The 27,140-nt window shown below is 42.2% G+C and overlaps 1 protein-coding gene across 1 annotated transcript in view; it reads right to left on the reverse strand.

Annotated features, from left to right (window-relative positions):
• KCNMA1 (potassium calcium-activated channel subfamily M alpha 1) overlaps nt 1-27,140 on the reverse strand; it is a 711,483-nt gene that overhangs the window by 169,527 nt on the left and 514,816 nt on the right. Inside the window, 2 exon segments of the mRNA NM_001003300.2 lie at nt 20,334-20,489; nt 26,382-26,451. Of these exon segments, the coding sequence (NP_001003300.2) occupies nt 20,334-20,489; nt 26,382-26,451 (226 nt within the window).

Genomic DNA, 27,140 nt, shown 5'->3' on the forward strand with positions numbered 1-27,140 from the left:
GGACAAGCAGACTCTGCACTGAGTGTGGAGCCCGATGTGGGGCTCAACCCTATGACCCCAAGATCATGACCTGAGCTGAAACCAAGAGTCAGAAGCCCAACTGACTGAGTAACCCAGGCACCCCTGGATTCATCCTTTTTAGAAGGCAAGTTAGAAATATCCATTGTTTGAGCTCCATGCTGGGTATGGAGCCTACATAAAGAAAAAAACACAAACCAAAAAAAAAAATTAATTAATAAAAAATATATATATATCTGTTGTTATTTAGGGAAAGGAAGTTCATCCCTTCCTCTCCAAACAGTTTACTAAAGCATCCCTTCCAATTGCATACTTTATGATTCCTGTAATTGGAAGAGTTCTGGAAGGCATGTTTTTCCTTCTGGTAGTATTTCTAGGAAGATATTAGCATTTATTATATAGTTCATTATTTTCCAAAATACTGCCAGGCTGGCCCTTATCTTACAGTTGGAATGGCCTTGTGATGATCCTATTTGAACAAGGAGCAGTCACTGTTCCTCTATGTTCACTGGTCCCATGAGCAAGGTCAAATTGACAGTACATTTCAAGCCGCCAGGCATGAACTGGGAGGTTGCTACTCTCTGAGTTCTTCCCAGGTTACTCACTCTAGCACACAACTGTTCTTCTGTAGGTCACTCCACTGCAGGGCTTGCACTGACAGGGATGCACTAGCTAGATGGGCTTTCATTACACACATGGAAAAAGAGTTAGTAAATCTCCATCCAGTGCAGAGGCCTGGGAAAAGCCAGACAGATGCATCCAAATTTCATCTGTAAAATCTTCTAGCTCAGGGGGTTGGAAGGTAGAATTTTTGATGCCAAGGCTGAGAAGGTTAAGGGAAGCAATGTCATTTAGACTGATGAACAATGCTGCTGTCCTAGAAAAGGCATTCAGGCAGAAAATTCTGCTAACCCTGTATCTCACGACAAAGAGTTCCAGAGACCTCCCCCAGCATCAGTTATTTACAAAGATGTTGATAACACAAAAGTAGGAAGCAATATAGGAAGCAATATAGGAAGGAATACCTTTATTCCACTCTGGAGATTGGTTTTCTATCAGGCTCATCCCTCTATCTTCTCCTATCAGTGACTTAATCCTAACCCAGTCTCAAGTCTCATCACAAATAGAAACCAAATGGTATGATCCACTAAGAAGGAAGGAAGGGGTTAGGGGATTTAACACACTGGCAATAATTCCAATAATCCTCTACACTCTTCCACCTTTTATAGTGGGTAAATATGAAGCTCAGAGAAAGCTTGAGTAAGCAGTCCAAGGTCTTATAATCAGCTATGTCCTAAGTCAGAGTCTTACAGTTCTCTCCCTACACAGCCCTCTGCTCACTATACAGCTATACAAGTCCCTTCAAATTTCACAAGTGAGGGACAACAGGCAGAGTGAGGGCTGTGCTGGCAAATTTGGATAAGATAGTGGTCCATGGGTGTATCTGAATAGGGAGATACCATCCAACATCTTTAGCTGATCAAATCTAATACTTAATCTGAATTCTGTAAGGGTGCCAGATATTCTCCTTTCACGGGTTCTTTCCATACTAGCTTATGCAAAGAGAAGAAAAAAATATTCAACCACTGAAAGAAATGGTCTTCTCACTGCCAAACTCTAGCTAAAACAAGAAACCAACAAGAAATTCCTTTTTAAATGATACTTACTTTGTCACAGTCTAGAGAAAGGAGAAACTGATTAAATCCATTGTCCTCCAAAGCAATGCCATAAATATGAAGGCTAGGAATAAACATAGACTTCTCTTGGTAGAGTGTCAGCAAAGAGCTTTTACACACCAAGATCAGTGGGCACAGATACAGATGTTATTTATCAGTGGGCAGAGATACTCTACCTACTGAAACAATTTGGGGGAAAGGGAAGAGGTGCTATCTTTTATTCATATATGCCAATTAATTCTTCTACTTCCCACCCGACTTCCCATCCCCTATGGTACATAAAGTGCAACACTGAGGCTGGGCACCTGTATTTCTAAGAACTTCAAACCCTAATAAGTGGGACCTGAATCACTCTTATTACCATGAAATACATGTGGCATTAATGATAAAAACTAAAAAAATTACACCCAGTTGAAAAGTTTTATTGCACATCATTTTTCAAGATGGCAGATGGATGCCTAAATTGATCTCAGTGTCATTTTACTGTTGTCCCAAAGTTTCTCTAAATCAGCCAAATGAGCTAGAAGTTGAAATAGCCACCTCATATTGTTCTACCAGGAAAGGCACAGGATTTCACTGTAATGCAGCTTGCCATGCTAGGTTATTTACAGCCTCTGATGGAAAAGTGGATAATCTCAAACCATCCCCTCCCCCAAAGAGAGTCATTACTTCATACCTAAAGGACCTGATGATGACAACACTGTCATATAGCCAATAATCCCCTGGGTCTGGCTATAAAGGAAAATCTAAAGCAATATCTGGGTTTTTGGTTCTGGATCAGATGGAATAAGTTTACTCTACCCTGTTCATTTTACTAAATGCATCTATTAAACCTGGACAGAATGCATGGAATAGCCATTTGAAGACTGAGAAGTGAACAGAAGCAAACAGAATTGACCAGAATTGGAAGTACCCCCAAATCAGCATTGAGTTTACTGTTCTATTTCCTCTGTATCCTCTAGCTTGACATCAGAACCTGTAAGTGAGGACCAGGATATGGACAGAGAGAGCTCCAAGAGAAGCTCCTGTTCTGGCTCAAAGACCAGTAGGAAAAATTCTTAACACTCAGAAAGAACGGGAGAAATCATGTTTTCTCTTTTTTCTCTTTTTCTTTTCTACTCTTTTCTTGTACCTATACCCCTAAGGCAACAGTGGTAGTAGTAGTAGGGGTGGCAATAGGAGCTGGAAGGAGAGTAAGAGAAATAGGAGAACCTTCACTGGATGAAGGATCTGAGGTTCCAAGAGAGTGAGGTAAAGTCTTGTTGTTTTTTGTATTTGTTATCCCATTGGCTTGCCCCATGTGGGCACATAAGAGCAGGAAATATATAGTAAGCAGGGTAACTAAAGTCCCAGCTTTCTGGTCGGAGGATAAAAAGGAAGGCCCTATGGAAGCTGACAGTTCTTTGGTGATAACAGTGAAAGAAGACTTGGGAAAGTAGCCCCTTACAATTGTTTATAACTCCTGGGCCTACCCTGAGCTGTGCATGGATAAAGCTGACCCTACCCAGCATATATAGATTTTGAGAACAAACTATAATAAAGACTGAAGCTGATGTGGGACAGATCCAAACAGCACTGCCAATGCTTTAAAAACTCAACTAACACTATAATCAGAACCCCTAGAAGCCTGGTCAGAAGGCACAGCCCAAAATCAAAGAGGGTAATTACGTGTCAAAATTATAAAACTTTTGTAAGATTAAAACAAGACCTGAAGTTTCAAAATAAAATAATCAAGATATCAAGGATATAATAAAAAATTACTTGGCTTATGAAAAACCAGGAAAATCTGAAATTGCATCCAATGCCTAAAAGACACAGATATTAGAATTACCTAACAAGATCCATAAGGCAGCTATTTTAAAAACATTCCAACCACTAAGAGAGAACACTTAAATAAATAATTAAAAGACAAAAAAGCCTTAGTGAAGAAACAAGATAAAAATAAGAATCATATGAAAATTCTAGAATTGCTAAATGCAATAACTAACACACTCACCAGATGAGCTCAGTAGCAAAATGAAGATGGCAGAAGAAAGAATCAACAAACTTAAAGTTAGGACAATAGAAAGAGTGCAGTAGGAACAACAGGGAGAAAAAAAAGGAATGTTTTAAATGAATAGAGCCTCAGGGTCCTGCGGTCTACCAGAAAGAGGTCCAACATTTGTCTCCTAGGAATCCCAGAAGGAAAGTAGAAAGAGTATGATGCAGGAAAAATATCTGAAGAAATAATGAACAAAAACTTCCCAATTTCCACCAAAGACAAGCCTAGAGATACAAGAATCTCACGAGCCCCACAGAGTAAGTCCAAAGAAATCATGTTCAAACGCAGTATAGTTAAATGACAGAAAACCAAAGACAAAAAAAAATCTTAAAAGCAAACAGAGGAAAAGAACTTCTTACTTATAGGTTCATAACAATTCAAATGATTACAGAGTTCTCATCAGAAACAACAGAGGCAAGAAGGAAGTAGAATGACACTTTAAAGTACTGGAAGAACAGATTTGTCAACCCAGAATTCTGTGTCCACCAAAAATGTCTTTCAGGAATGAAGGTGAATTAAAGACATTCTCAGATGAAGGAAAATAGTATTTGTTCCCAGCAGGGTACTCTAAGAGAATTGCTAAAGAAAGCTGTTCAGACAGAATGAAAAACGATACCAAAGGGAAAACCGAACTATCAGGAATGAAGAAAGAACAGCAGAAAGGAGAAATATCAGGATAAATATAAAAGACGACACTTGTATTGAGTTCTTTAAAATATGTTTAGTGGTTGAAAGCAAAAACTTATAACACTGTCTGATGTGATTGCCAGTATATTTAGATATGATATGTTAATACAACTACAACAAAAAAATGGGGAGTGTGAAGAGACCTATAGGTTCATAAGATTTCTACATTCTACCTACAGGGGGTAAATCACTGAATCTAAGTAGTCTTGAAAAGTTAAGTATGTGCATTACAATCCCAAGGGCAATCAATTAAAAGACTACATAAAGATACGTAATAGGAAAACTAGAGATAAAATGGAATACTAAAAATGTTCAAAACAGTCCAATTGGAGAAAGTAAAGAGGTAAGAGAACTAAAACAGAGGAAATAGACAAAAAACAAAGAGCAAAATATTAGACCTACATTATAGTTAAATAGTCTAATGCACTTTTTAACAAACAGATTCACAGAATGGAATTTTTTTTTAAATGACCCAACTACAAGAAAATCACATAAAATTTTAAAATATGGTTTTGTTCAGACAGAAAATAATGAGAAAGATTTTTTTCCCATGAAAACACTGGTCAAAAGAAATTTTGAGGGGTGCCTGGGTGGTGCAGTTGGTTCAGCGTCCAATTTTTGGTTTCAGCTCAGGTCGTGATCTCAGGGTCATGAGACTGAACCCCATGTCATGCTCTGCACTCAGCAGATTCTGCTTAAGGTTCTCTCTCTCTCTTTCTGCCCCTCCTCACTGCTCTCTCTCTCTCTTTCTCTCTCAAATAAATAAGGCTTAAAAAAAAAAGAAAGAAAGAAAGCTTAAGTGAGTCTTTGAACATCAGAACTGAAGTCTACTAGACTTTAGAAAAAGAGAATTACCAAGAATATTAGGGACAATATATAATGATAAAAAAGGGTTGATTCACCAAAAAAAAAGAAAAAAAAAGTGCAAGAATCCAAATGTATATGCATTTAACAGAGTTTCAAAATACACAAAGCAAGTCCTGACAGAGCTAAAATAGACAAATCACTATTATATGTGGTGACTTCAGCATTCTTCTGACTATAATGGGTAGAACCAGCAGACATAAGATCTGCAAGAGTATATAGAAAGACTGAGCAACACCATTCACCAAGTGGCACTAATTAATGCTTGATGGTCATAGAACACTCTACACAAAAACAGCAGAATACACATTCTTTTTAAGCTCACATGGAACATTCACCAAGACAGAATATATATAAAACACACTTTAACAAATTTAGAGAAATGGAAGTCATACAAAGTACAAAGTAGGTTCTTTAACTGTAATGGAATCAGACCACAAATCAATAATATCAAAATAATAATATATCAAAACACTTGAAAATTAAGCAACACACATTTAAATAATACAGATCAAAGAAGTCTCAAGTGAAATTGAAAAATATTTCTAAATGAATGAAAATACCTATATCAAAATTTGTGGAATGCAGCTAAAGCAGTGCTTAGAAGGAACTCTATAGCATTAAATGTTCATATTTTGAAAAAAAAGAGTCTCAGATCAATAACTTAAGCTTCATCTTAAGAAGCTAGAAGAGTAAAATAAACCAAAATCAAACAGAAAGAAAATAGAAAATAAAGAAAATAATAAAGCCAAAAGCTGATTGCAAAGACCAGCAAAATTTACATGTAGTAAGATTGACAAATTAAAAAAAAAAAAAAAGATGCAAATTATAAAATCAGGAATGAGAGAAGGTATCACTACAGATCCCATAGATGTTAAATGGAAAACTATGAACAACTCTATGCATATAACTTGAGTAACTCAGATAAATTAGAGTAATTCCTCAAAAACCTCAAATTGCCACAACTCACCCAAGATTAAATAAATAACCTGAATAGAGCTATAACTATTAAAGAAATTGAATTAGTCTTTAAAACCCTTTGGAAAAAGAAATTCAGGCCCAGATGTTTTCACTAGTGAATTCTGCTGAACATTTAAAGAAAAAATTACACCAATTTCTATACCCTTCCAGAAAACAGAAGAAAGGGAAAGGCTACTCCACTCATTTTATGAAATCAACCATTACCCTGATACTAAGACCAGACAAAGATAGTATCAGAAAATCTATGGAACAGTATCTACTCATAACAATATACAAAATATCTTTATAAAAATATTAGCAAGTACATCACACTATGACCAAGTGGAGTTTGTCTTGAAATGCACAATGGCTGTTTCAATATTCTCAAATCAGTCAATGTAATTCACCATATTAAGAGCCCGAAGAAGAAAAATAACATGATTCTATCAATTGATGCAGAAAAAGCACACACACACACACACACACACACACACACACACAAAACAAAAACAAAAACAAAAACTCTCATCAAGTTATGAAGGGAAAGGAATTCCCACAGTCTCAAAATAAGGGCATCTACAAAACATCTACAACTAGCATTACACTTAATGGCAAAACACTGGATATATTCCCCCGTAGGACTGGGGAAAAATCAAAGCTGTCCACTCTCACTGCTCCTATTCAATATCCTGCAGGAAGTGTTAGCCAGTGCAATATGGTTGCAGGATACAAAGCTAACATAGCAAAATAATGTGTATTTCTACATACCACCACTGAACAATTGCAAACTTAACTTTTTAAGATGCCATTTATAGTAGCTCCAAAAAATTATAATTATGTATCAATCTAACAAAAATGTACAGAATCTATCTGTTGAAAATTACAAAACATTGATAAAAGAAGTTAAATATTATCTAATAATGGAGAGACAATGTTCATGGATTGGAATTCATGTTCATGGATGCCAGTGCTCCCCCAAATTGGTCTGTATGTTTAACATAATTCCAATCAAAATAGAAGTAGGATTTTTTTGTAGATATAGACAAATTGATCCTAAAATTTATATGAAAAGGCAAAAACACTAGAGTAGCCAAAGTGATTTTGAAAAGAAAATATTTGGAGGAATCACATTAGCTTAGTCTAATTTTAAGCCACAGAGGATTATTCCCAGATGTGAAACCTAATGGAACTTGTCTGATTGGATTTTGAAGGTAATTGGGGCTAGTAGAAGCTTTCTTTCTTCCATATTCTTCCCTTTGGAATGGGAATGCCTATAATTGTTATCCTATGGTTGTCCTATCAATATATTTTGGAGGCAGAATGCTTGCCTTCCAGTTTTACAGATCTGTAGGTGAAAAGGAATTTTCTCCCAGAATGGATCATATCCAGAATCTTACCCTATAGGGTTAAGACTTAAAAATATGGGGTGGGAGCACCTGAGTAGCTCAGTCAGTTGAGCATCTGACTCTTGACTGCTCTCAGGTCATGATCTCAGGGTCCTAGGATCAAGCCAGGCATGGGGCTCCCCACTGAGCAGGGAGTCTGTTTGTCTCCCTCTCCCTCTGCTCCTCCCCCCACTCATGCATCTCTCTCTCTCTAACAAATAAATAAACCTTTTCTAAAAATTAAAAAATAAATAAATCAAAATGTGGGATGAATGTATTTTGCATGTGGAATGGATGTGGATTTTTGAGGCTAATGGGCAGATTGTGGTAGATTGAATAATGGCCCCCAAAGTATACCTGGAACCTGTGAATGTTTTGTTGCATGGCAAAAAGGACTTTACAGATGCAATTAAGTTTAAGGATCTTGGGATGGGAGGTTATTCTATATTATCCAAGATGGCCCTAATTGTAATGCCAAGTGTTCTTATAAAAAGGAGGCAGGTGGGGATTTGATTAGGGAAGAGGAAGTAGGAAATGGGACATTGGAAGCAAATGCTAGAGGGATATGAGGAAGGAGTCACAAGCCAAGAAATGCAGGCAGTCTCCATAAACTAGAAAATGTAAGGAAACAGATGCTCCTCTAGAGCCTCCAGAAGGAACCAGCCTGGCCAAAACCTTGACTTTAGTCCAGTGAAACTAATTTCAGATTTTTGGCCTACAGAAAAGGAAGAGAAAAACATCTGTGCTGTTTTAAGCAACTTTTTTTTTTGGATAATTTATTATAGCAGCTATGGAAAATTAATATACATGGTTTCATTTCTCTTAGGTAGACACCTAGGAGTGGAATTGTTGGATCATATGGAAACTCCATATTTAACATTTAGAGAAAACCCCTAAAATCTTCAAAATTAAAAACTTACCCAGGAAAGGCAGGGTCAAGAAAATGCAAACTCAAGATACAGACTGGGAGAAAATACTTACAAATCTAATAAGATAACCAGAACATATAATAAACTCTTATATTCAACAGTATAAAAGCAAAACAGCCCCATTTTAAAAAACAGGCCAAACACATACAACACCCCATGCTGGCAAAGACGTGGAACAGGAGAAATTCTCATTCATTGCTGGGTGGAAATGCAAAATGGTACAGTCACTTTGGAAGATAGTTTGGTGGCTTCTTATAAAATTAAACATATTTCTGCCATACAATCCACCCTCCTTAATATTTACCAAGAGTTGAAAATGTATGTCTATGTAAAAACCTGCACATTGATGTTCATAGAAGTTTTATTTATAATTGCCAAAAACTTGGAAGCAACCAAGATGTCCCTCAGTAGGTGAATGGATAAATAAATGGTGGTCCATCCAGACAATGGAATATTATTCAGCACTAAAAAAAAATGAGCTATCAAGGCATGAAAAGCCATATAAGAATGTAGAAAGCATACTACTAAGTGAAAGAGGCCAATCTAAAAGGCTACATACTGTAGGATTCCAACTATGTAACACTCTGGAAAAGGCAAAACTATGGAGACAGGTCAAACATCCATGTTAGCCAGGGATCAACAGGGAGGAAGGTTGATCTGTGGAACCAATGTACCATGCTGGTGGGAGATGTCAGTAATGGGGGAATGCATGGGAACCTATGGGAAATCTCTGTACCTACACTCACTTTTCTTATAAACCTAAAACTGCCTTAAAAGTAAAGCCTATTTTTAAATATAGGCCAAACACTTCACCAAAAAGAAAAGAAAAATGATACATCAGCAGATGAATAGATGTTCAACATCATTAGTCATTAGGGAAATGCATATTAAAATCACAGTGAGACACTCTAACACACCCACTCGAATGGCTAAAATAAAAATACTGACAATACCAAGTGCAAACAAGGATACAGAGCAACAGAAAGTCTCATACAGGGCTGGCAAGAATGACAAATGATATAACCGTTCCGGAAAAACACTTTAGTGATTTCTTTTCAAGGTAAACATATGCTTACCCTCTAATCCAACAATCCTACTTCTTTCCTCTAGAGAGACTAGAAGAAACTTCTACACAAATGCTTAGATCAACTCTATTCATCATCTCTCCAAACTGGAAGCAACCTAAATGCCATTAAAGGAATGAATGGATAAATAGGGTCACCTGGGTAGCTCAGTCCATTAAGTGTCCAACTCTTGATGTCAGCTTGGGTCTTTTGTTTTTTTTTTTAAAGATTTTATTTATTTATTCATGAGACACACAGGGAGAGGCAGAGACACAGGCAGAGGGAGAAGCAGGCTCCATGCAGGGAGCCCAATGTGGGACTTGATCCCAGGACTCCGGGATCACGCCCTGAGCCAAAGGCAGACGCTCAACCACAAGACACCCAGGTGCCCCTCAGCTTGGGTCTTGATCTCAGGGTCGTGAGTTCAAGCCCCATGCTGGGCTCCATGCTGAGCATGAAGCCTACTTAAAAAAATTTTTTTAAATTAAAAAAAATAAAGGAATGAATGATAAACTGTGGCAAATCCATAAAATGCCAAGCTATTCAGAAAAAGAAAGGAATGGGGATGTGGGTGGCTCAGCGGTTAAGCGTCTGCCTTTGGCTCAGGGCGTGAGCCTGGAGTCCTGGGATCCAGTCCCATTTCGGGCTCCCTGCATGGAGCCTGCTTCTCCCTCTGCCTGTGTCTCTGCCTCTTTCTCTGTGTCTCTCATGAATAAATAAGTAAAATCTTTTTTAAAAAAGAGAGAAAGAAAGGACTGAAATATTGATACAATAACCTGGATGAATGAAGATATTGAATGAAAAGAGCCAGTCTCCAATGGTTAGATCCTTTATGATTCTATTCACAAGACATTCTGAAAATGACAAAACGATAGTCACAGAGGACAGCCCTGTGGTTGTCAGGGGCTAGGGGAACAGGAAAGATATGAGTGAATTTGGGGTATCTTGAAACCATTCTGTATCCTGATTCTGGTACTGGTGGCATGACTCAACATATGCGTTAAAATGTATAGAGCTGTGTACACGGGCATATACGCCCACCAATTTTACTGTAGGTTAATTTAAAGAATAAGATTAAAGAACAAGATAGGCAGACAATTAAAATTACTTCCACATCTTCGTGGGCCCACATACTTTAAGCATTTTTCCTGTAATGGAAAATGGCCAGAAGAAAGGCTAGGTAAATGCAGGTGGTTTTATGTACCAATCTCAAGGACATCAATTCAGAGCCCCACCACTGTGCCCAAATGGTTTGAGTTACTTAAATACTTTGATCAGAGGAGCCTTCAAGGATTAGGATTAACTATACTTTTTTGCCTTAGAAATTTTCCTTTCTTGCTTTTATCAGCACTTGTAAACCCTTCTAGACCTCACGCCCTCTTTACGGATACCCCCTCCGTGCTGGAAGTCGCCACACTGCATTCTGACCTACTCATTCATTCGTCCTCCAACAAATGGGGTCATCCTCTCCCTCTCCAGCTCAGCCGCAGCACTTGGACAACAAAGTCTCACCTAACAAGGCATTAAGGTCCAGGGAGGACACACTGTGGTGTGGTCTGAAAAGACCGACACACTGTGGAGAGAATGGGACAAACAGGTGTTTCCTACCTTTGAAAAATATCTAATTCTTAGATCACGTAGTTTGGCATGGCTGGGGAAACTGAGGATACGACTTCTACAAATATCACAAAGGGATTTCTGTTCTTAGAAGGTATTGATTTGAATACAAAACCAAGCAATGTCTCTATCAAAACATTTCTCTCAGGGAAGCCACGTGTGATAGATAGCAGGGAAAGCACTGAGCTGAGAACCCACCGATCTAGCGGAGTTCTGGCTCTTGCTCTACCATCTTCCATCCAGCTGTACAACTAGAAGTCAGCCATCCTTCTGTTTCCCCTTTTTCTATTTCTTCCTCCTCTACACACGAGGAAGGGTCCGAAATGCCAGCATCCTTCGAATTAGGCACAATTCCTGAATGATACTCAATAAAATGCTTGTGTATCTGGTCAAATAAAAAGTAATTTAAATAAAATATGTATACCTTGTAAACTGTAAAGAGCTATGCAAGTTTAGGATATTATTACAATCTTAAAGTTCTTGAAAAGATACCCACTGTATCAAATCAATGGTGGTGCTTTGCTCTGCCTCCCCTAGATATGTAGTCATTGCTTCAAAACGTTATGTTCCTCATCCTTATTCTGGGCATAGATTTATACTCGGTATCACTTAAGGGCAATGCTTACCAATAGATTTAACCAAGGAATCTGAGACTCATTCCTAATGGTTTAACGGCATTTTGAGACTTTTGCCTGAAAAAAATCACCAACAGTGGGTGGTGCCCATAATTAGAACAGTGAAAGTGGGAGAAGCCAGGAGGATGCAGCCTGTGGATGCCCAGGTGTATTCGGAAATGCATGCAGTAATTAAGGTCTGATAATCTCCAAAAGAGATCATTATGGTGTTTGCGACTTGGTCAAGAGGGCCTTACTTCACACGCTTGACAATATCCTGCCAGCTGATAAGGGCCAGGGTGAGTAGAGGCTTCTCCTGGCTTTCAGGGTGAGTCCTAGCCACTGCAGCTCTTAGGGCTCCATCAGCGCATGGGGCTCTGTCTGTAAGTTACATAATTTTTCTGTGCTGTCTTCCCCTTTTGTTCAGTCTGTGCCAAGAGCCAAATAAAAGAATCCATATGTGATTACGGCTATAAAACCGAAAGGAAAATATTAGACAAAAATTTAACATTTTGGGGTTTCTAAGTTTGTTTTACCTTTAATGCTAGGCAGACAGTTTACACAAATCATTTTGCTGCAAAGTAAAGAGTAATGAGTTAAATGTGTTCCCTGTCACCATCAATCATGTACGTTTGCCTTTGATTGACCAAACATATAAGACACATGAAATGACTTTCTAATCATGTTAGGGGGAGGGAGGGAGGGAAAAGGGGAGAAAATGGGGAGGGGAAGCATAAGCCTTTTTTATTTTATTCAGAAATTCCATTGACATTTTCTGGCAATCTTCTAACATGCTGTATGGGCTTCTCTTTGCTAATAATGTTTGCCTTGAGAATTTGTAAAGGTCTAAGAACTCTTTAATTCAATGTTCTAGAAATTACCAGGGCCAGAGGGGAACGAAATCCCTGTTAATAGTTCATGGATTAATTCTCTCTTCATTTGAAATCATTTTCGGGGAAGTTGCTCGGCTTTCAGGTGGGCGTTAGTCATCTCGAGCAGATTGGATGGCATTGGGGGAGGCAGGCTGGGCCGCCGATCTGATGAAATTCACGGAGGAAAAAAGAGGATGCACGATGATGTCGACCCAAATGGAATACTGAGGCTTAGCAAATTCATTTCAATGCATGGGTGTTTATTTTGATTTGTGAATTTAAGCCACACACTGACTGGATTTGCTGGCATTCGAAATGGTTTATAACCAAACGTAACCAGCCTCCACGCGTCCTCGCCAAGCTCTGTAGTTCGTTTCCACGTGGAGTCCTAGCCCTTTAATTTGGCAAGGGAACTATACACAGTAGCCACGGAAGAAGTTTTCAGCATCAAAATCACCCCAGATTGTAATTGCGGTCCTGGCCCTACCCAGCTGTCTCTGTAATAAAGGCTAGCCAGGCGAGGCTGAGACCAGTTTATTCATTTATTTGTTCAACAGGCATTTATTGAGTACCTATTGTGCATCATCAAGGGCTGCTCCAGGCACTAGGGATTCAGCGAGTAGCCCCAGGCTCCACGGTGTTTACACTGTCTTAGAGAAAAGAGGCAATAAATGAAGCCACGGAGGAAAACAAAGCCAGGAACACTGGGAAGGAATAGACACAGGGGGCTGTGGAGGGAAGGGTGGTATAAATCCTGAAAATGTCATTCTGACGTGTTTAGGTATGGAAACGTTACCCACCCCATGAAGCCAAAGAGAACCTTTAAATCCCTGCTGGAGAATGTGTTGAAGTGGGACTTCTCCTCCCTCTAGGGACCCTCAGAAGCCTCTGAGGGAAGGAAAGCCCCAGAGAAGTATAGGAGCTTAGTCACTTCCTTCTTGATTCTCCTGCATTTGCCAGGAAAACTGTTGAAGGGCAAAGCATGTCTTTCTCAGAGATATGCTACATGAGACTGGAGAACTCAACATCTTGGAGACGTCAGTTCTCCCCAAGACAGCCCTGAAACAGACCCACACATACACTGATATTTAAATCAACGGGCTCCTGGGGTACTGATAATGTATGGCTTCTCAGTCTAGGTCCTCAAGACATGGGAGTTCTAAGTCTGTGAATAAGTAATAAGTTGCCCATTTATTAGAGACACATTTTTATGTTTGTATATTATACTTCAATTAAAAATTTGTTTTTAAGCCTTTCTTAAAAATGCAATCCTAGTGTTTTAGAGAAAGGTCTCACTGAGAAATTAACACTAAGCAAAGACATGGAGGATCTGATAGAGGGAAGCCAGGAAGCTACTAGAGGGAGAGTGTTTCGGCCAGAGGAACAGCAAGTGCATAACCCCACAGACTAGCCAAAGACGGTGTGGCTGAGGGCAAGGAGCAGAAGAGCACTTATGAGATGAGGCCAGTGAGTATTGCTTAGGACCTATAGAACTTTGTAAGAACTTTATTTTGGTGAGATAGGATGCCATGTAAAGATTTATACAGAAGGGTGATAGGATCTGGTTCATGCTTGTGAAGGATTGTTCTGGATGCTTTACTGAGGACAGACTGGAGTGAGGGAGGGATAAAAGCAGAGCAAGGAGGCCAGTTAGGAGACTGGTGTAATGCTTGAGGAGACAGATGAGGTTGGTTTGGATCAGACAGGAAGGAGTACTCAGATCCTGGCCATATTTGGAAAGTCAAACTAAGAGGATTTCCTGCTGGATTGAACATAGTGTGTGAGAAAAAGAAGCTAGGGATAGTCCAAATAGTTCAGTTTGAGCAATGGGAAGAATGGCATCTCCATTAGTACAATGGAAGGACCAGGCTTCCTGGCAAAGAACAGGAATTCAATTCTGGGTATGCCAGGCCTCAGATGAGATGAGACACTCCGATAGAGATGCTGAGTGGCAGTTAGATGATATTGGGTTTGGGGAGAGGTTCTGAATGGAGATACAAATTTGAGGATCCTCTATACATCTAGGACTTATGAGAATAAACAAGATTATAGGAAGTGAGTATATTTGTATTGGGACCTGCTCTCCGCTGGTAAACATATCTGCAGAAGTCCACTGTCATGACACAATTTGTGACTAGGATGACATCACCCATGAGTGTGGAATAAGCAACAGCCTGCCTCTCACTATCTAACTTACTCTATGTAGATTGACCCCAACCTTATCAGTTGCAGCTCTAGACCCCTTTCAGAGGTCACCCACCTCCCTCCCACTCCACACAGGGCTGGGTCCTATTTCTAGTATGTCTCCCTCACCTGGATGAACACCTCAGGTCTGCAGAGCTTATACCCATCAGCCAGTAAGAACTGTTTATATTCTCCTAGGAGCATCTACCAAAGCCAATTAGCTTTACCCCCTGAATACACCAGTGAATTATGTCACTTCCTTCTGGAAAGCCTGGATCATATTTCCCTACCCTGACTCATCCCAGCCTAGGTTCACATGCATTAATGCAGTGACTTCTGCCTTTATAGAGCTGGCCAGAGAGAAAGGCCAACAAGACCCAGAGAATGGATGTGCCCACCCATCCCAGTCATAACAGAAGCTTCCTGAAGCTTCTGAGTGCCTCCTAGCCATGAGGATGACAGTGTGAGTAGCACCCTCTCTGGAATACAGTAGGTGCCCAGGGAGTCTCTATCAAAGCAACCATGTCTATAAACTACAGAAAGCTAAGATGCTAGCACTAGCTAAGGTTCCCCCTTATGATTTATCATATTTCCTCTTTTTAAAAAAGACTTTATTTATTTGAGAGCTAGCCAGAGAGAGAGAGAGAGAGAAAGAGAGAGAGAGAATGAGTGAGAGGTAGGGGCAGAGGGAAAGGGACAAGCAGACTCTCTGCTGAGTAGGAAGCCCAACGTGGGTCTCGCTCTCGGGACCCTAGGATCATGACCTGAGCCGAAGGCAGACACTTAACTGCCTCAGCCACCCAGGCACCTCTACCATATTTCCTCCTGGTATACTCAAAGACCTAGAGCCAGCTTGCTTGTTTTGAAACGTGCATTTGTCAATTCTAGGTGTTTTGTCCTCATGCAGGTTGCTGAACTTCTCATAACCCACAGTGTCTGCCACTGGAAAGTGGGTAATAATAGAGTCAGTGGTGGGTATGGCCACTGTGAGAATTACATGACCGATGTCTATAAAGCACTTAACACAGGGCTTGGCACAGTTAGAATCGCAGATAGTTCAGCTGTTAGTAGAGTCTTGATTTGTATTTCCAGCTCCTAAACCATAATTTTTTTAGACATGCATATAAAAAACACATAGATGCACATAAACATAAACCCAAAATAGAAGTATTAAAATGATTCCCTTGCCTACAAGTGCTAGGACTATGTATTGTTGAAAGTTTATCTTAATGCGGTAATATCAATAACGAACAGATGGTTTTCATGTCCAGCAAAGTCCACTTCAGCCAAGATACACTCTGAATAATACGGACCTGATTTTCCTATGGCTTCCTCACTCAGAAATAGAAAAGGTGACAGAGGAGGCCATGTTGTGATCAATATTAAGTAACATTTCACCCACAAGAAATAATTACAGAGTACATGCCACGCTCCAGGATGTGTGTGTATTTATGTATGAGTGTGTGCTTCGTAGCTTAGCAGGGTTAAAATAGTTGGCAATCCTGAGTATAATTTAAATCTGCTAAATTTTGAAGTCTCAGTACAGACTAAAATGAAATGTTAAGAGTTAATCACTCTCTAAATTATACACAACACCCCCACACACAATTTATCATGTCCAAGGACAGCTAATCCTAGTAAGAATAATAGCACAATTTACCAAGATGGCAGGTCAAGCCCCAACGTGAAACCACATATGCTGAAGAGAAACTTAAGTATTACATGCTAAAACTCTCAAACCAAAAAAAAAAAAAAAAAAAAAACTCAATGGATCTTAGAATACATCCAAAGGAGGAAGCCAAGTGGAGGGTAAGTGTGGCCACTTATTCAGGGACTCAGCTACGAGGCAATAGCAGATAGGCTAAATAAGTTTATTGTCTCGGTCTTTACAGGAGGCCTCAGGAAGATTCTCACTTGACCCTCACAGGCAGGTGGCAGGAGATCAGAGAGTGTAAATAAACAGGATGCTCCAGACCTGGTTGAGGATGTAGATACAGACAAGCCACAGGAACCAGGATGATCACCTTATCTTCTTAGAGGAATTCAGGGCAAAAACTGGGTACTCGCTGCAGAAAATGCTTAGCCTGCCATTAGCAATAGGCTTCTGGGTCCGAGGACCCGAGGGGCCAACCTGTGTCTCTTTCATGAAGTCATTGGCTATCAGGTTAGCATGGATCTGTTAAACACATCCCAGCACACCAGAAACTGCAGAGGGCATGCCTTAAATGTTGAGCAGACCAAATTCAATACAAATAGCCAAGAAAAAGTCTTTAACAGTAGTTAGCACACTTGAATTCATTACCCCCAAAGACGTGGGCTAAAAATATAGATTCTCGAAAAATTAAGACCAATTCGGAGATGATACATCCAACATGGGAGCGAGGCTTTCAGAGGGCAATGAAGGCCTATGGTAAGGGACTTTGAAAATGATATTGCTCAGGGGATAAACAGGTGCTCCCCATATTTTCCTGGTATCCCTGGGCTGGGTCTCTTTTGTAACCCCTGCATACCAGTAGCCCCTCGCTCTTGCTGAGCTTTGAAATCCTCACTTTCAGTCTTGGCTTTTGGTCTCATGGCCACTAAAGGCCTGGTGGGCAGCCACCGTGCTACTTCCGCCTGTGATATATTATCGCAGTGTCAGTCCTCCTTTCTTCTCTGCTCAGCAGAGACAGAGTACAGTGTATTCTGCAGAGCCAAGAAACAGACACTGTACCTGCCCAGGGCAAAGGAGAGGCTGAGCTCACACTCCACCTCTTGCTTCCAGAAATGCTAAGTGTCCTCAAGGGATGAAATCTACCAAAGCCCCATCTCACCTCCCTCCATCCTCAAGGCCTGCCTGTCCCTGTGGAAGTGCTGGTGAATTCTCTGCTGGAGGAAAATGGGGGATACTGGGGAAGGAAGCAATTTTTGTAAACAGTCATCCATTTCTAGATTCCCTTTTCCATCTGCCCCCGCAACACACACCAAATAAAAATAAGTGAAGGCTCTGTGACTTCTGGAATGGGAGATAATACACAAAACAGGTCAAGGAGAATATCATCATGGTGTTTATTGTGACCCAAAAGAGACAAGGATCAGGGATTTGGAGGGTAAGTGCACAATGATGACACTACAGAATGAGAGGCATATGCTTCAGGCTGTCCTTATTTTAAATGAAAAAATAATATTTGAAGGGAAATCTTGCTATTTCCAGGTCATGCACCTTAGCAAATTCCAACACAAAGACCACCTGAATGTCAGGAGGCCATGTTCAGAGAGCTACCTCCAAACACGGAGGAGCTGGCCCCGGGGCAGAAATAACATGGTAACATAACCCTAGGAGGGAAATGTGCTTTCAGTTACACCAGGGCCCAGCCCAGTCTCTTCCACAGGCTCTTCCTAAATAGGGACTTGGCAGTGGGATTAGTTGGGCTGGAGGGGACGTCCTTGGCTCCAGAGGTGAGGCCCTCCAGGGTCTTGAAGAAAGTTGGACAGAAGTTCTTTATCCCTGCTGGTAATAACACTGAGGAATCAGCGTCACATCCATTTTATTAATTTTCTTGACAGGCAGCTCTAGTTTCCATGCAGGCACCACAAAATCAAAACATACGCATGTCAAGTGCCCCATGTGCGGTAGGGCCCTGCCAAGACCGTGTTACATCAACATAAGGAAGCAGAGCCCAGGTCTCAGACCTTGTGCCTGGGCCTGTGGGTCATTCCCTGCTGGAGGAAACCACCAGAGCTTGGTTGAATGAGCCAGAGGAGCTCTCTTGGTGACAGTCCTTTATCCCAGGGTCTGGGTTCCTTGTGTTGAACACAAGAGCCGTGGGAGACACAAGACTACATCTGGCTTTGGGGCATGTCTCTAAGTCCAGCCACACAGAGCCCCCTGCCAACTCCATTTTGCCTGCATTCAGTTTCATCCAGGCAGGAGAATAGCAGCCTGGATTAAAGAAGCCATTAAAAAAAAAAAAAAAAAAAAAAAAAACCCACAACGTCCTTATTTGTGAGCTGGGTCTGAGCCTGGAGTTCTGTGGAGTTGGGGTCTTTGGGCACATAGTGAGTTGAAGGAATTTTTTGACCAAGCCATCCTTTGCTAAAGTGATTGAAGGGTCTCCAAAACAATTTGTTCTTTTACATAAAGGATTATTATCCATGAATTGCATAAGTAATGTAAATTAGGTGGGTTCAGAGGGTAAGAACCTAAAGAAGAGCAGAGCCCTGCTCTAACCACACGGCTGTGGGTGCCCAGGGTGAGCACTCACATGGAACCAGCCCATCACCTGTAACCTTACTCTTCTCACTCATCCTTCCCACGGCCTCCAGGGCCATTGCCTCGACTCCCCCGAACAACTGACCAACCACTGGTGCCACACACAGCAGTAATGGCAGCAAAAGGCTGGAGGTCTCACACTTTCAATTGCAGAGCTTCTAGCCCCACTTGTGAGACCTCCAGGTAACTCACAAATTTCCCACCTCTATCACTACTAATGCAGGAAGGGGAATGGAAGCCTAGATCCTGAGCTAATGGCCACCAATGCCAAGTCAGAAAGGCCCAAACTGGGCAGGTTTTACTGTCCTGATCTGCCTCCTTGACAGTCTAGGCTAAGAACAATCTAAGGATGGGGACTGGTATTATCATTATCCTGCACTCCAAAAGCCCTCTCAGTAGGGGCCTGGACTCTCAACCCAATGTCCTGGAAATGGGCCTGGCCTGGTCTGGAAAATGTGCTGACCCAGCCTGTGAGGACAGAGTTGGGTCCTTCATTGCCTGGGTTGGACCAGCAGGCAGGGGCCACTTTGGAGACTTTGGGGTGGCTGCCCAGTCAGCTCTGTGGGGTGAGCCGGCTGACGAGGAGATGAGCAGAGCCAGACTGCCCGTCTCACGGCATATGGGGCGCCGCTGCTGAGGGTTCGGTCCCTCATTTCACTCTCCATTCAAATAACCATGGCATGTCAGCCCTGCTGGCCTCCTTGATTGTGCAGAAATAAATAAATGAATTATGTTGTTGGGGTTTGGGCTTCAGCACAAACACATGGTCTGCATTTATCCGCACAGTGAGAGGTCCACCAGCCACTTGATGTAAAAGAGCAAAATGATAATTCTTTTCTTTAGGCGCTCTGGTGCCATATGGAATGCATATAAATCATATTTTTGTTTTAACAGCGGAGGCTTTGTTGATAGATAAACATGTGGTTTATCTAAAAAAAAGAGAGGATTGTTCTTTGAACAATCATTTAATGGCCGTGGATGTGCCAAATAAAAATAAAAACATAATTTTAAAAGAAGTTGGCCTCGTGCCCAAATCTGTAACAAGGAATCTCTCCTTAACCAAAGTGGTTAAAGCCCGTCGATCTGTTTTGAGTTTAAGCTGTGCTCTCTACTCAACCCCATGACAAACTGAATCTGGGGCTAATGTGCTCTAATAGGACAAGACGTTACCTTTATGAATGACCTCATGGAGAAGAGGTTGGCGAGCATGGTGGAGAGGCCTTGAGCCAGGCAACTCTGAGCTATGAACCCCAGCTTCAGCTCCGCGAGGCAGATTGCATCATCCCCCTCTTTCCAATTCCAGCTTGGGATGTTTAGCAGATGGGCCTGTGGAAGCAAAAGTGAGGTATGAGACCTTACGTTGCTAAATGTTCAATTGTTGCAAATCTCCTCTGGGAAATGCAGCATGGCCCAACTACTCAGAGGCATTCAGATTCATCCTTTCTTTCCCTCGCCCGAGCCTGGTGTTTGGTGTTTTATTTGACTCCTCTATTCGGTACACTTCAGTCTTCAACGTTCACTCTGGAACATCGCTTCTGTGCCTCCCAAACCCAGGTTCTCCCCTCAGCCCACACATCGGCCCACGCTCTTGGGATGTCTGGATAGGTCGCTCATAAATTGGCTCCTCAAACAGACCCAGAGTGTCAGATGCCTGCATGTTTTAGAATTCTCTTTTCTCTGCCTCCCCAATATTCCAGGCCAGTGGCCCCCAAGCCTAAGTGGGCATCGGAATCACCCAGAGAGTTGATAAACATACTGCTGGCCCTTCCTCCAGAGTTTCTGATCTAGTAGGGTGCGAGGTGAGGCTGGAGAATCCCCACTGCTAATAATTTCGAGGTGCTGCTGAGCTGCTGATCTGAGGAGCACATTTTGAGAAGCACTGATCTAAATCATCAGGCAAATCACAGTGTAGACATGTTACAATCTCTTGCAGATGGACTGACCCTATTCAATAGTTAGGTTCCACCCCCAGATAAGGACCCAGACATATGCTCATCCGATTAATTTTAAGTGGCCTGAAGCAAAGAGCCAGAGATCATACATCGGATGGAGGAATCAAGATTCAAAAACTACTCCAGGGTTGGAAAATGGGCAGAAAACCAGCCAGGAAAGATTTTAAAGGCCTTAATGTCAAGCACAGCATTTAGGTTGAAAAAAAAAAAAATCAATTGTATAAATTCAAAATGAGAAGACCTAACTTGGCAACAGAGCTGAGGAGAAAGGAAAAAAGAAAAAAGAAAAACCTTAAGTGTGTGGCTAACTCAAACCTCAGAAAGAGGCCAACCGTGTGACAGATTACAGAGAAAGCCAATGCTTGCTTGTTAGAAATGGTCTCCAGATCAAGGGAAACGAATGTTTCATTCTGTTGTGAACTGGTCAGGCTAGTTCCAGAGTACTTGATCCAGTTGTAACAGTCAGATTTAAAGAGGAAAACTGATCAATTGAATCACTTCCAGAAAAAAAAAAAAAAAATGACAAGCACAAGGAGAGGTGGGGCTTCTGAAAAACATCTTTTGGGAAACAGGTAAGAGAGCCAGCAGTGTTTGGCCTCCAGAAGGGCCACACCCTCACGGAGACAGGCTGGTTTACCTCTGAATACCTCAGGTGCTGTTGTGATGAAGAGAGATGGGCTTGTCTTGCTTTGTTCCAGGGGCCAGAATTAGGACTGACTCGTGTACATTACAAGAAAGCAGTTTTTTGGCTTGTTTCATAAAGGAACTTTCTAAGGATGTAATTTGTCTAATAAATGGAGAAAGCTACCTCCAAAAATGCAAGGTCTTTGTCCCAAAAACTCAGTAAGTGTTTTTCCAAGTCATAATAGAAAGACCTCTTGCTTTGCGTTTGAGGTTGAAGCGGTGAGCCCTGCCAAGGCCCCGCTGATGCCAAGGCTTTATGGCTCTGAAATTACTATTTCTCTGCACGTACCAGCAAACAGCAGGAGCACCCAGAATGCTTCCCTTCACTGTCAGGACAATACAACTACAGTGGTGCTACTAGAAAAGTAGAAGACACCATCATGGAAACGAAGAGCAAGTCCAATGGCTCCTTGCTCTGCTTTTGGAAATAACCACTCCTGCAAAGTCCTATGACAGTCTCACAAGTCCTAATCCAGCAGTGGTGACTCCTGGGAGAGAAGACTGTATCCTCTCTAATGATAACATGGTTAAAAAAGTCTAGGGTGAGGGCGCCTGGGTGGCTCAGTAGTTGAATATCTGCCTTCAGCTCAGGTTGTGATACTGGGGTCCAGGGATTGGGTCTCACATCAGGCTTCCTGCAGGGAGCCTGCTTCGCCCTCTGCTTGTGTCTCTGTCCCCCTCTCTCTATGTGTGTCTCTCATGAATAAATAAATAAAATCTTAAAAAAAAAAAAAAAAAGTCTGGTGTGTGGGCCACAGGGGATGGTAATTTCTCTCAAGCTGGGTATCAGAGACCTTCTCACATCACAGTCTTGATTCTAGCAAATAGTCTTGCCCTTTACCCTGTTTCTCTGCCTACTCTTCAGCGGCTTGCAAAGGCCACCTTCCCTCTTTACTGATACCAGAGGGAAGACACCAGTCTCAGGGGAGAAATTCTCATTTGTATTCATATCATCTGGGAAGAATAAGGAGAAAGGAGATCTAAGTGATGAGCAAATAAATCATTGAGTGTGAGAGGAGATTTGAAGGCCACATAACCCTTGTGGCATTTTCAAACAAACAAATAAAGCCTTTTCCAGAGTGTTCCATATCCCCATGTGCCAGATTTTTGAAGGTATGAAGTCCAGACCCTTGGGCTTTGGGTCCCCTATGTCCCCATCTGGTTTGAGTTCCTTAGACATACTTTACACGTGATTACATGGGAAACTCAAGTTTGTTTCATTTCTCAGGCTTCCATATGGCCTCTTTTTATTGGCCATCATATCTTCCCCAACTGTGGGGCAGGGAGCAGGCAGGGATGTACCAAAGGCTAGGAGGAACATCTGTGTGTGCGAAATTTCACCAGGAACTCGAATCCTCTGTCCTTCATTTGAGGGACATTTGGGCCCAGAAGAAAATGCCAGTATTTCTGCCCAGGAGTCTAGAGGCAAATCCTCTCTAGAGAATGAGGCGTGATAAAGCTGGTGTAGCAGGACCAGAGTCTCCCTCTGATCAGCCACAGGATCATTCCCCATCCCAAGAAGGAATGTGAAAATAGGCTCTCCTGGAAAACCAGGAGAGATCAACTCCAGTCCCAGTTCCAGCTCTCCCCTCTACACACAACGTTGAGGAAGCCACCATAATGAACAAAAGTCATTTCAGAGAAAACACTTTAACACGACTGCCCAAGTGTGTAAGGGGTTTTAGTGAGAAAGCTCAAAGAACTTGCACCTCCATTGGGCCTTTGGGACTTGGCTTCCAGGTCCCAGACAAAGAACTCTTGTTCTAGAATCTGTTTGGAAAATAAAAAAAAAACAAAAACATTAATAGCTAAGTCAGTAGAAGTGAAACTGAAAGAACAGGCAACTGTTCTTTCCTTGAAAAGCTTCAAGACATTTGCACTCAAATAAAAAATGCCCTGTACCATCTTCTTCCCGTGTTCAGAGATGGCTGGGCCGAGTGTTTCTCTCCATGAATTCAGATCTACTTTACAGAACATCAGTCCTACTATATAAAGCCTGCTGTGAGGAACCACAGTTTGGTTCAGTGGGGTGTGGCTCTATTTAAAGAGAAGGTGACAGTTGGCAGTTCTGTCCTTAGCACTGCCTGCCAAGTGACCATGAGTTGTACACACCAGAGCTGCTCTGTCTGAGACAGCGGAGACTCCCAGTATGAAGTCACACTGGGATGCTAGCATGCACAGATGGTCAAATGAGGACTAAATGTGATAATGGATGTCAGGCTCTTTAAAAACCATAAAATATGACACAAACGTCTGAGATTACTACAATGACAAACTTAGGACCAGTTTCACACAGAGAGAAAGTAGGCAGCTTGCCTACATCCCTCTAGGCCCTGGAATACCAGGATCATTAGAGCACAGGGAATTGCAATTCTTTATATTTTAAGTCCAGTATCCAATTATGGAATTAACCATCTTGTAGTTGCAGTACTTTGTACTGTAGTACATTGACTGTAACATAAGTTTACACACACATACCAGGGTCTTTGAAGAAAGCAAGTTTTAATGCGTGGAGCTCTCTGGGCATTTAGTCATGGTGAAGAGGAAGTACAGAGAGAGGAAGAAAAATAATATTGTAAGCAATGGGAAGAAAAACATATTTAAGGGAGGGTGGGAGCATCTCATGAAATAGCACAATTATAAAGCAGGGTGGCAAGTGTTCATTTGCAATTCCATGAGGAATGAGATGACAAGACCAGTGGACTTTTTGCTCTCTCGATAGAAGAGAGAAATGAAATGGTAGAGAAAAATGTCTTGGGCCAAAGTCACTCCATCGCTTGTACCCTTACTAATCTTACAGGAGCGAAGTCTCACACATAATATTGCCTGACCCTGAAACCCCCCTGAAATTGGGGTGGTTCTACATAAATATGTTTTCAGTAAATTATCATGGATCAGTTGATTTCTTCATCGTTGTTTCTGAATAAGTACCATGAAAAGGTTTATAAAAGACATTTGGCTTGCTATGGTCATGTGAGCACTGACCAGGTTCCATCTGGATCCTAGGTCCATGGAGCTACTTCAGAGTTTGACAGGAATCACAGCTGAAACCCTCCTGAATTTCTTGAAGATGTGGTATCGGTACTCATTGGAAGGAGAAAAAAAGGAACTGACAACCTCTTCTAAACATACAACATTCATTTTCCTATTCAATCTAAATTCAGCCAAAAAACCTAAACAACAGCTTAAAGCATTCCCACACTAAATGAAATTTCAAATCATAAATGAAAGAAGAGTTTATTGCCTTAGGAGCTGTCACCAGCCACAGCCTTGCTAGTAAAATTTACCTCCATCTACAGAGGCTGCTGTCAAAAAACTCCAGTCCGATGCTTCTGAGTACCCAAAATCCTCACTTTATCTCTTCAGGGTCCTTGGGTTTTCCAGAGACGAACAGGACAATGAGACCTTGGGTGCCCACCAGCAAGCCCACTGGCTGGAGTGCAACATGTTCTGCAGTGGAACCACCTGCCGAGGGCTGGGCAGTGGGCAGCAGACCCAAGTGGTAAGGCCAGTCACCGACAGCAGGCTCCACTCAACAGCGGCCTCTGATGGGCCTCCACGCAGCAAAATGGGGCAGCACTTGCCAGCAATTAAGAAATAATGGCATGGCACTGGTGCATTTGGCAGAACAGGGTCTTCTCTGGGTCACCTGACTGCCTATTTCGTTGGGAATATGGCCTATAAGATGGGACACACACTCACTCACAACCCAGCAGGGAGTTATTGTGTTCAGACAGGACACCTGGTTCCAGGTACTGAGCAGCCTCTGTTCTCTGAGCCTCATTATGGGGAATAACCAGTTCCATATCAAACAGAGAAAGGTGCCACCTTCCCTCCCCCAAAGCTGTTTCCCGGGGAGTTTAGTGACAGGCCAAGTGGAGGAGCAGTGCCTTTGAGTGAGAGACTGAGAAGTCATTGCAAGGGCAACAGCACAGACTCCTGTGCTTGTTTTCTTCCCAATCCCCTTGTAAACTAGAAGACTGGGAAGACTCCTTCCTGTTTAATCTCTGGAGAGCAACTCTTTTCCTGACTTCGACCAAGCCAGTTCTCATCTTGAATTTGAGACTGCCCGTGTTGCACATTCTCCACCTGCCACATGTTCTGCTTCTCTGGGTCACCTGGTTTCTGGTAGGAAAGCCCTGCCTCTTGCCTGGGACACTCTCTACCCCTTGTCCCTGAAGGCACGAAGTAGGACTCCTCACTTATCCCTGTGTGGGTGTTGGGGAGGCCAGCTGACATGCCAACCACAGGGCAGGATGTCAGTAAATACTGACAGAAGTGAGTGGGGCACATAAAAGGGGAAGTTGTTGAACCAGGATCAAAGATTATATCGGTATTTCTGATCCTGGGGGTCCAACAGATGCCTCTTCCCAGTGACTAATGGTAAATGGGATGTTTGCACTCAAGAAAGGCCCTGGGGGGCGGGGAGGATTTTACCCAGCACCCCCTTTTCCAGGCCTTTGGGTTGCAGCAGCAGGTGTATGTGCGTGTGCGCATAGGCAGCTGTGCAGCGAGAGGAAAGAGACCTCGCACACTCGTGCACCTTTGAGCCTGGGACGGGCTCGGGCTGTGGCTGGCCTACCTTGTTGTGATACTGCAGCATCTGAGTGATGATTCTTATCTTCGGATGGTAGTTCTTTATGGAGATTACTCTGTGGAAGAAAGAACCAAAGCTGAGACAGGGTCCGCCTTACTCTTGGAGTCTGATGGGAACGTGAATTTGATTGTGCCCAAATGGAGTGAGTTTGGCATCCTGAGGGCTTGCGGGCACAGACCCAAGTGAAACTGTGTGTCCATCACCCTGCCCCATGGCAGTGTGAAAAAGACATCAACGAAAAGGTCACAGACCGTGTCCTGGGCATAAGAGGAGAGCGGAGAGCAGTCCTGTCCTGTGGTGCCTTGGTGTGGGCATGTGAACATGTGTGTACTGGAGCAGGGGCTCCTGAGCAGGGGTCACAGGCTTACAGCCTACATAGGCATCTAAATAAAGCAAGCCTAACTCATGGGGCCGAAGGAGGATTGCAATCTCACATACCCTAGGGACGAGCCTAGAAATAATTTGCTCTGAGTCCAATTCCCCAAGTTAACAACTTGAGACAACAATGACAAATCAAACAAGCAGCCTGACAAATGATACTAATTGGCACACACACATGGCCACTCACAAAAAGGATTTCTGAGCAGGGCTCTTATGATGCGATCAATGACTCAGCCTTCGCTAGATAATAGTGTCTAAGTGATGACTTTAATGCTGGTTGGAAATGAGCACCAAGGCCTGGAGGGGGCCACAGTCTGGTGGAAATTCCACTCCCTCTCCCGGCTACCCACCAGCAGACTGCCC

This window comes from Canis lupus, chromosome 4 (genome assembly GCF_011100685.1).
Source record: "Canis lupus familiaris isolate Mischka breed German Shepherd chromosome 4, alternate assembly UU_Cfam_GSD_1.0, whole genome shotgun sequence".
Taxonomy (NCBI): Eukaryota; Metazoa; Chordata; class Mammalia; order Carnivora; family Canidae; genus Canis; species Canis lupus.